Raw genomic sequence first — 10580 nt, 5'->3', positions numbered from 1 at the left:
CAACAAGGTGGCTGAATCTGAAAACCATGCTAAGCAAAACAACCCCACACAAAAGTGGTAAGGCAGAGCTTATGGTGATAGAAATCAGAACAGGGGTTGCCTCTGAGTGGGGTGGTGAGCTGGGAGGGACATGAGGGGACATTCACTGTGAAAGAGACGCTCTGCATCTTATTGTGTTGATAGTAATACAGGTACACATTGGTTGACATTTGTCAAAACTGACCAAAATATACACTTAAAATCGGTGCCTATTTTAGTGTAAATTCTGTCTACATTTAAAAAGGAAGAGGGGGGCTTCTCTGGTGGCGCAGTGGTTGAGAGTCCGCCTGCCGATGCAGGGGACACGGGTTCATGCCCCGGTCCGGGAGGATCCCACATGCCGCGGAGCGGCTGGCCCCGTGAGCCATGGCTGCTGAGCCTGCGCTTCCGGAGCCTGTGCTTCACAACGGGAGAGGCCACAACAGTGAGAGGCCCGCGTACCGCAAAAAAAAAAAAAAGGAAGAGGGGCTTCCCTGGTGGTCCAGTGGGTGGGACTCCGCGCTCCCAGTGCAGGGGGCCCGGGTTCAATCCCTGGTCAGAGAACTAGATCCCACATGCATGCCGCAACTAAGAGCCCGCATGCGGCAACTAAAAAAAGATCCCGTGTGCCACAAGTGAGATCCAGCGCAACCTAAATAAATAAAAAGGAAGAGCAAGCACCATGTTAGAATGAAATCTTACCATTTGTTGTTTTTAACTTCTAAGTACCTGAGAACAGACCTCAGTCCCCAGCTGCTCCCCAGTCTTGACCTTTCTGTGAATCTGTGCCACTGTGCAGTGATGAGTGCCAGGCCCTGGGCAGACCTTCCCTGCCTGCTGGGTAACTGTAGGTGGATTCTTTCATCTCCCTGTGCTGCAGTTTTCTCAGGGATAACATGGGATAACTGCCCCTGTCTCAGAGATGAGGATTAATATGTGCCAGGCTCTTGCTACAGAGCAAGGTGAGGACTTCATAAACGTTAGCTGTTATTACCACTTCTTTCATACTTCAAAAAACATAAAAGTTGTATATATATACATGCCTTTCAAGGATAGCAGGGTCAGCCCCCATCATGAGGGATTTTGTTATAGTAATCATAAATCCCAGGAATTCAGAGCACAGGGGACTGATTTGAGAGATTGTGTATTGCGATAGAGGCCGTTGCCAGTAGCATCCATCCTCTTGATAACAGAAAGTCCCAGCTGGAGCTGGACACACTGCTACAAACACACATCCTGTGGCCTGGTGACTTAGTGGAGGCAACAGACGGTGTACACAGCTAGTGAGTGACACCCTTGAACGAGGGTGTGCGATGTGCCTTCCACCTGGGAAAATGCAGACAGTAACAAGTGGAACCTGGAGCAGCTGTCCGAGGCCACAGATGGGACTGGAGGTTAGAAGGCACTTGTGTCCTCGGCACCAGAAGCTGCCCTCATCAGTCCTGTTTTTCTGCTTCGGCTGTTACACGAAAGAGAAACCTCTCTCATTTAAGCCATTGAATTTCGGGGTCTCATAGCCTTTACCAGCCTAACCAGTATCTTAATACCACGATTTTCTGTGGAATCCAGCTAACAATAGTTATGCTATTATGGCTGGATTCTCCTCACCACCATCTAATGCAGTCTACACTCCATTAAACAAGACTGGGATAAAAGCAGGGGTGGGGGGAAACACAATTCCACTATTAAGAAGCCAACCCTACAGGTGGCCAAGAAGCACATGAAAGGATGCTCAACATCACTAATCATTAGAGAAATGCAAATCAAAACTACAATGAGGTGTCACCTCACACCAGTTAGAATGGGCATCATCAGAAAACCTACAAACACAAATGCCGGAGAGGGTGTGGAGAAAAGGGAACCCTCTTGCACTGTTGGTGGGAATATAAATTGGCGCAGCCACTATGGAGAACAGTATGGAGGTTCCTTAAAAAAGTAAAAACAGAATTACCCTATGAACCACCAATCCCACTACTGGGCATATACCCAGAGAAAACCACAATTGAAAAAGACACATGCACCCCAATGTTCATTGCAGCTCTATTTACAATAGCCAGGTCATGGAAGCAACATAAATGCCCATCAACAGAGAAATGCATAAAGAAGATGTGGCACATATATGCAATGGAGTATTACTCAGCCATAAAAAGGAACGAAATTGGGTCATTTGCAGAGACGTGGATGGACCTAGAGACTGTCATACAGAGTGAAGTAAGTCAGAAAGAGAAAAATATTGTATATTAAAGTATATATGTGGAATCTAGAAAAATGGTATAGATGTATTTGCAAAGCAGAAATAGAGACACAGACGTAGAGAACAAGGGGAAAGCAGGGGTATGTGATGAACTGGGAGATTGGGGTTGACACATAAACACTATTGATACTATGTATAAAATAGACAACTAATGAGAACCTACTGTAGAGCACAGGGAACCTGCCCCAGTGCTCTGTGGGGACCTAAATGGGAAGGAAATCCAAAGAAGAGGGGACATATGTGCATATGTAGCTGATTCACTTTGCTGTACAGCAGAAACTAACACAACACTGTAAAGCAACTCTACTCCAATAAAAATAATAATAAAAAAAGCAGCCAACCCTATACTGGCCACTATTCACCTGTGAGGTAGAAATGAGAGAATTTGAGATGTAAACCCCTGCAGGTAGAAGTGGATTTCCACGAATGAAGAGGAATTACGTTTAGGGGAACTGATGGTCTTTGGGAAAGGAGCAGGTTTAACCTAATTGCTGATTGCAGTCGGTCTCCTAACTTCACTCCTGATCCCAGATCACGAGAGGGCCAGGGTCCGAGCCAGCCCCGGAGGCCGAGGGGGGAGGTCTAGTTTCACATGTATTGTGAACAGCCTTCAATGAGAGGAGGAAAAATGTGCATGCTGTTGCACACGGTGGGGGTCTGGTCAGGAAAGCAGCCCATCCCAGGTGATTCGAGAGGGGAAGTGCAGCCCTGCGAGCGGCGAGGGGCGGCCACAGCAGGAAGCCACTGAGATCCTCGGAGCCCTGAGATGGCAAAGATGCAGCCACTGAGGAAGCTGCAGTGGCAAGGGAGCCTGGACATTTCATTTGCAGATTAGCAAAGGGATTATTTTACACAAAGCTGTCAGGATCTTGCAGAATTTTAAGATCTTGAAGGGTATTTATTCCTAATTCATGAGTGCTCTGTGAGCAGTGTTTTGTTGTGGTACTATATGTAGCCACCATTTCTACACCAAATTAGCGCGGAAGGAAACCCAGCTGGTGTTTGTTTACATGTCTTTCAGTTACTGAACTAGGCTAACTGAGGCTCATTGTCAATGAAATCCACCTGCTGAGTGTTCCCCATGCCCCTGATGCCCTGTAATCTAATAGGAGAAACAGGGACTCTCCAGAAATAACATTGCTGAAAAGAAACATGATGTAAAGTGCTATAAACTTATACCTATCTGTATAAACTTACACCTATCTGTAAGTGCACACAGGTTCAAGGGTCATTCGGGGTTGGGATCAGGGAAGGTTTTACGAAGCTGACCCAGGTCTGTTTTCTGCTCACTTGTCGCATCCCTAGGGGACAGTCTGCTGGGCCAGAGTCCCCTACCTGCGACAGCCCACACCCCTTCCCAGCTGCAATGACTGCACAGTGGGAGCGTCCCATGTGCCCCAGTGGGGTATTTACACCTGGGAATCACCAAACGCTGCGAATCAGGCTTCTTCCTCCTGCGGAGCTGCTCTTAGATAGCTCTAGGAACAGTGAGCGCCAGCCCGACTCAGACACGTGCTCAGTGAGCAGAGACAAGGCAGGGGCAGCTCAGGGCAAGCGAAGCGGGCAAGACGTCCGGGCAAGGCCAGGGCACTCCTGGCCTGTCGTGGGCACGCGGACTGGCCAGGAGAGGCCGAGTCATATCGCAGGAACAGGTCACCCCAGTCTCCAGAGGCTTGAGCGGACAGGTTCATCGCTTGCCCCCATCTGCCGGCCCTTGTGGGTCAGCTGCTGGCACTGTTCCTCAGGTAGGTGCTCACGCTGACCAGAGCACCGGCCGAGGACAAGGCTGTCGCCATGCGGGAGGGCTTCGCAGCAGCCGGTCAATGCCGTGCACCATCTCACCAGCTTGAGGAGCTGTGCCTGCTGCCCCATGGCGCACATCTACGTCCCGGGCGAGTGCTGGCGGGGCCTGCAGAGCCCACCCAGTGCACGCGGACCAGCTAAGAAGGGAAGCCAGAGAGGCTGCTCCTGGCCAGATGGTAGCAGGCTGGGAGGCTGGGCCATGTGCGCGGCACTCGGGCCACTGGAAGGCTTGAGCAGCAGCGGGAGGACGACGACCCTGAAGGCTGGACAGCGTTAAGGGGCTGCCTCCACAGCTAAGCCAGGCTCCGGCTGATGCGGAGAAAGGCGGGGCACGGAACAGAGACAGGGAAGAAGCCGTGGGCCAGGCTGGGCCGGCGAGAACGGTGCCGAGGGTGGGAAACCCTGAGGTTTAGAGACCAGGGGACTGTATCACGATCAGAGTCGGTCAAAGGAAGGGACTCTTTTCTGGATGGAAATGAGGCGTTCCAGCTTTCAACACACCAAGGCTTAAGCACCGGGAAAATCGCTCCGCAATGTCCATCAGGTCTTTAGAAATGCACACGGAAAGCTCACAGACGAAACAAAGGCCCTGAGGCCCCAGGAGCCGAGAATTACCCCCGAGTGCTGCCTCTCCAGCAAGTGCCAGACCAGGCGAAGGAGGGCCGAGCGCGCAAACCTCGAGGTGCTTCCGGCCCGAGCCAGAAGCACGCTGTTCGGGAGGGGGTGCCCACTCCGCCTGGAGATGGGCTGGCGCGCAGGAGCGTCGCCCTCCGCACCCCACCGAACAGGCAGACAAAGGGGTCAGCAGCCCAGTGTCACATCTCCCGTGTTTCCAGGAAAAAGTCATTGCCAAAGAATGCTTCTTACGAGAACCCGCAACACTCTTCGTGACGTGAAAGCTAGCATGAAGGCAAGCAGAAGGATTCCAATAAATGCTGCTTCTGGGGCGGGCAGTTACTGATTGCTAAGAACTCCTCCTCATTTAGGGAAAGGCTCGGAGACTCTCCCAACAGCTAGCACGCTTGTCTACCACACTGGACGTCGGTGGCATAAAGAATCCTACTTCTGTCCCCACCTAGCCGGCTGCAGGACGGATGAGACCGCGTGACCGGAAGGGCTGAGACCAAGTCCTCGGGCCACACTCAGTGCGCACTGCTGCCCATACTCGCACCCCCTCTGAGCCGGGGAGCAGCTGCCCGGGAGTCTGCACCTGGATCACTCCGGTAGCACCCACTGCACTACCGTTAAGAGGGTGCAGCACGGAACAGCTATCCGACGGAGAGACAACTTAAAAATAAACCCATCAACTCGTTAGTTTAGCGCCTGCAAGTGTTTAGCAGCTTTACAGGAAAAGGAAAAAGTTCCGATACATATAATCACCCTCTTCATGATTACTGTAGGAAAGGAAATTTGCATCCTCAGTACTTCAGGAAGTTAAGGCCACGAAAGGCGGCGGTCAGAGCATCTTCATTTAGGTCTGGGTGGTACACGTAATACCTGACCCTTGGTTATAGAAGCTCACGAGGTGGGGAAACAAGAAAACATGTGTCCAACCCACCACAAAATCGAATTCTGTGACCACTGGTTTACTGCTCCTTTTCTGTACGTTTTTTACCATGCTGGTTAAGTGATAACATTTAACTGAAGAATCTACATCCGGTCTACTCTCGCTGATCAAAAATGAAGTATGGATGAAGAAGGCGGGTGAGACTGGGGAGCCACAAGATTGCAACTCGGAGTCACGGTCCCACTGCTGCAGGCGAGGGACAGTCAGTGGAGGCTGGGGGCTGGACGACACCGGAAGCACGCGTGCAGTGCGTCCGCACCCTCAGGAGCGGTTCCCCGTGAAGGAGCGTTACTCCTGTGAACGCTTCCCACCTCCGTACTTACTGGCGTGTGGTAACAAGTGAAGTGCGGGTGAAGAAGGAAGCAACACGGCGAGACGCTACGCTCCTGCTGTGGTCAACAGCAGCCACAAGGAGTTAGACTTCACGACCATCTGAAACTCTGGCAGAACAATAAAATTTTCTTCAGTTATCTGAACAGAGTTGGTAACAACATGAGATAAAAGTTACTCCCAGTTATGAAAAAATATATATATGAAAATGAAAGCACCCCAAGGAAATATAAAAATCTTTAACAAAAAATAGTTTATTGCACAAAATTCAAGGAATTCCCAAGCACACTTAAATTTATAAAAAATCAACATGCTTTTTAAGTTACAATTCATTGTGCATGGTGACACTTTTCCCCTGAATAGCCCCAACCTGAGGACTCCCTTTTAACGAGGAAATTTTTATTAAACATGAATAACTTAAAACCACCGAGTTTTCTAGATCCTCTGAAGCATTCCTGTCAAGGATCCTATTGTAACCTGAGACCACCATACACTGAGAGGCGCCCTGCGGGGAGTGAGTGAACTTGAGTGAGGCTCTGAGAAGACTCTCACAAGCCCCGCCCTGTGCACATCATGGCCCTTGGGGATGCTCCAGGACAGTTCTCTTTCAGATCCGCTGGTCCCTTTCACTACTGGCAATCTTTACACGCGACATTTAATTTTCGTTAAAAAAATACTCAGAAAAGTAGGAATATATGTCACGGTGCCCTTGCAGGCCCATGGCTTTTGCAGTATCCCTATACCAAGAAAAGTCTTTAAACTGAGGAGCAGTTGAATGAGAATTTTCCTAATGCAGCATTCCACAGGCTGTCTTCCTCGAGGCCCACCCTGGCACCTGGACCCCAGGCCAGAGTGTGAGCCAGTTTCACATCTCATCAAAGACACTGCCTGTTACAGCTTCCAAATAGTAGAACAAAGGCATGTAAGTCTAAAAGATCCGTGGCATCTATCTGACGTGTACCGTGGAAAAATCAACAACCACCACTCACAGTAAGTTATTTTAGGAGCATAAGAAAATCAAGTCATAACATCACGAAGTGTCCAAGCTGACATGCTCTCCAGTGAGGACACGAGGATGAACAACATACACAAATACAGCGCAACAGCAAACGTGTTTCTACACGTGCTCCAGAGTGGACTGCTGTTTTCCATGAGGAAGTTCCTAATTCCCACTTCTGCCCACAGTGGAAGAATATTTCCAATGCTGCTCCCTAAAGAATCAAGCTCTGGGAGACAGGAGCGCCAGTAAAGCCCCTCAGAGAAAAAACCCGCAGCAAACGAAGAGCAGGCGATTCAGTCCAACGTCCCCCTTCAGGGTGATTTGTTAAGGAAGCCCGGACACAAGGGCCCCTGGTCGGGAACTACAGGCCAGACGTGACAGCACGAGGGGCACACACAGGACATGGGAGGGGGGCAGCCTGAGCGCTCAGGCCAGAGGCAGGCCGGGCGTGCACAGAACTAGAGGATGAAGCTGGCACAGGATGACAGCAGGAGCCCAGACGAGGCACTGCTGCTAAAGGCGCGCGCGCGCGCACGTACACGCGCACGTACACGCGCACGTACACACGCGCAGACGCACGTACACACACAGAGGTGACTCGACAAAGGAAAAAGGGGTGGGGAACAGAGATTGCTTTCTGTTGATGGATATACTCAGGATTCCTTTATCCTTTCCTAAGGAAGATACACTGCGATTTTCTGGAAGACCTCAGCAAGGAGAGAGAAAGCGGCTCTAAAATTAAAACAAAAGATATCGCAGCCAAAATAAATAAGAACATAAATTACCATTTTTCTTTTCCAATGGTACAAAAACAATGTTGTCAAAAACGATTTCCAACTTAAAATGAAGAGCAGAATAAAGTTTTCAAGTATAATTTCCAAGATTAACCCTGTACAAATGATATACATATTTTAGACGTTCCAATACTTGCTGGGGAATTTTTTTAAACACTAAACATCTTTGTGATTAATGTTACTTTAATATTATCAATTAACCTTCTAACAGCATATTGTGAGAGGACACAAGCAGGTTAAAAACACCACGCTGTCTTCTCCACAAGAGAGACCCAGGTGATGCGGTGATACGAGCATGTCTGGCCTGATCAGTAACACCGCACTCTTCATCTTCAGACCAGCCGACCTGCACAGGGGGGCCACACAGACCCGTTCTCTCTCTCTTCTCTAACTTGGAACAATAAACATTATTTTAGATCATCTTAGCAAACTAGGGGCAAGCTTACAAACCTCGAGTCTCACAGTCACTCTAGGCGGGACCTCGCACACTTGGGGTGTCTGATTTCAGGTAAACCTCGGGAGACCCTCTCATGCTGACCTGCCCCTTTCGCTGCTTTCCAGATGAGAGGGTCAAGGGCCTTCTCCCCCTTCTGAAGGCTGTCACCACACAGAGGCCAGCATATCTCTTGACGACCACACAGGCGCTGGTGGACGTTGCCACACAGGGCAAAGTGCTCCCTGGTCTGGAGCCCACGGAAGCCCTGGCCCTGCCCCTCCTCCTTGCTCCCCCCCCCACCTCTTGAGGCCTCTCCCCATGCCTCATGCATCAGGTCAGCGTGTGCTGACCGTGGTGTCTATGTGGGCGTCCTGGTGGCCATCAGGCCTGCCCGGGGGTTGGCCAAGGTGAGCGAGGCCATGCAGGGCCAGGGGTCAAACAGGTGGGCATTGTGCACTCATGGCAAGGAAAGACCCTCAAAATTAAGTGAAACTAAAATAACAAAGAACTTCTGCCTAAGAATATTTGGCTTTAGAAGGTAAATAAAATAATTACATTTCTTAAAACATAATTTTCTGACATTCCTAAATCCTACACATACGTTACTTCCTAACTGCAGATTTTCAAAAGGCAATCAATAAAAAGACAATTCGGGTCATTCTTAAATAATACGAGCATATACTTTTTAAAGATTAGATGATGATTTCCGGTATTTATATATACATTCTACGGAGAGATGGCTATTGAAAACAAAACAAAATAAAATAAAAACCAAAGGTGCAAACGAGGTCTCACTCCTGCAGGGAGGAAAGCTCTTTCTGAATCAGACAGGAAAGTGAGAAGCCGGACGCAGCCACGCAATGCCTCTGCCAGCGGCCGTCCGAGAGCAGCGGCTACGGTCAGGCCTAAGATGCCTCCTTCCGCAGATAACCCTTCAGACACATGCAAAATGTCTCACTGGGCCCTAGATTAGGTTTTTAAGATTTGGTCACTTCGTGGGAAAAGCTGGCTGCGACCTGCAAATGACTGTCATCAATTCTCGACTCTCGCTTTGTTATTTTACTCCTTGTAACGGCCAATGCAAAACTTAACTTCCATCTCTTAGAAAGACAATAGAGCACACAGTCAAATAAATAACACGGAGGAGAGAGCATTCCTGCAGTCAGCTACAAACACTCGGGGTGGGGATGCTCGGCGGTCACCGCTCCAAAGTGCTCTCTCGTGGCCCCGCTCTGCCCGTGTTGCTCCGTGTCTCCTCTGGGGTTGGCGTGATCGCCCAGGCGGGAGGGGCTGGCGGGGTCCCCCTGCGTCCACGAGGACAACGACTGGTGCACAGTGACCGCATGAGCCTCCATCTGGCGCTGCAGGCTGTCCATCTCCTGCCTGGGGAGACAGGGGAGGTGCGCGGTCAGACGACAGCCGGGGGCGCTGTCCCCCCCAGAGACAGCTGGCCACCTCGGACCCGGCCCTGACGGCAGGTCGCTCACACACACCCTCGGGGGCCCGTCGAGCCTCTCTCCTGGAACAGCACAGAAGAGACTCTGGCCATTTTCCTGTGCACCACACAGAGGCCGACAGGCCGATTGGGGAGAACGTGGGAAACACAGAGCCGAGGGTCTGTCCTGCAGGGCGTCCGCTCACAGGGCCAGAGCCACACCTGCCCTTGCCTCAGACACAGGCCTCCCACTGCCCGGTGTGCAGGGTCATTTAGCCCCGGTCAGCTCCCACCTTGGAGATGGAGGGAGAGGCACGGGACCAGCCCACCGCCAAGAGACACTACGGAGCCGCTCGCCAAGCGAGCGCACCACAGTGCGGTGCTGGCAACAGGGAAGATTCTTCCAACTGAGACCTGCAGCTTATTTGTAAAGACTACGAGACGGAACCCAGAGCAGAGTCATACTTGAGTTGCTGCAGGCAGCTGTTGAGGTTCTTGAGGGGCTCCTTGCTCACGGCAGGCGGGGGCCGCAGCAGCTCCTCCAAAAGCGAGGCTGGCACGGGGCAGTCAGGGATCTTCACCGGCGTCACGGGGCTGGAAGAGCTGGCTTCTCCCTTCGGCTCCTTTCTCTGTTTTTAAAAGCACACGGTTAGGTGCTTCCCCAGTGGCACAGTGATTAAGAATCCGCCTGCCAATGCAGGGGACACGGGTTCGAGCCCTGGTCCGGGAAGATCCCACATGCCACGGAGCAACTAAGCCTGTGCACCACAACTACTGAGCCTGCGCTCTAGAGCCCACAAGCCACAACTACCGAGCCCATGTACCACAACTACTGAAGCCCATGAGCCACATCTACTGAGCCTGCACGCCACAACTATTGAGCCTGCACTCTAGAGTCTGCGAGCCACAACTACTGAGCCCGCGTGCCACAACTACTGAAGCC

General features: G+C 51.0%; 1 protein-coding gene across 3 annotated transcripts in view; it reads right to left on the bottom strand.

Moving 5' to 3' along the window:
- Positions 1-6238: 6238 nt before the first annotated feature.
- GOLGA3 (golgin A3) overlaps positions 6239-10580 on the bottom strand; it is a 44725-nt gene continuing 40383 nt past the window's right edge. For all 3 annotated transcript variants that reach the window (XM_082667306.1, XM_082667308.1, XM_082667307.1), the window contains exons 23-24: positions 10103-10266; positions 6239-9585 (exon numbers count right to left, since the gene is read on the bottom strand). In XM_082667306.1, the coding sequence (XP_082523432.1) occupies positions 9369-9585; positions 10103-10266 (381 nt within the window). In that variant the 3' untranslated portion in view covers positions 6239-9368. The remainder of the gene's footprint in view (positions 9586-10102; positions 10267-10580) is intronic.

The sequence above is a fragment of the Grampus griseus genome (assembly GCF_964374135.1).
Source record: "Grampus griseus genome assembly, chromosome: 12".
NCBI lineage: Eukaryota > Metazoa > Chordata > Mammalia > Artiodactyla > Delphinidae > Grampus > Grampus griseus.
This window is presented reverse-complemented; position numbering and strand designations above follow the sequence as displayed.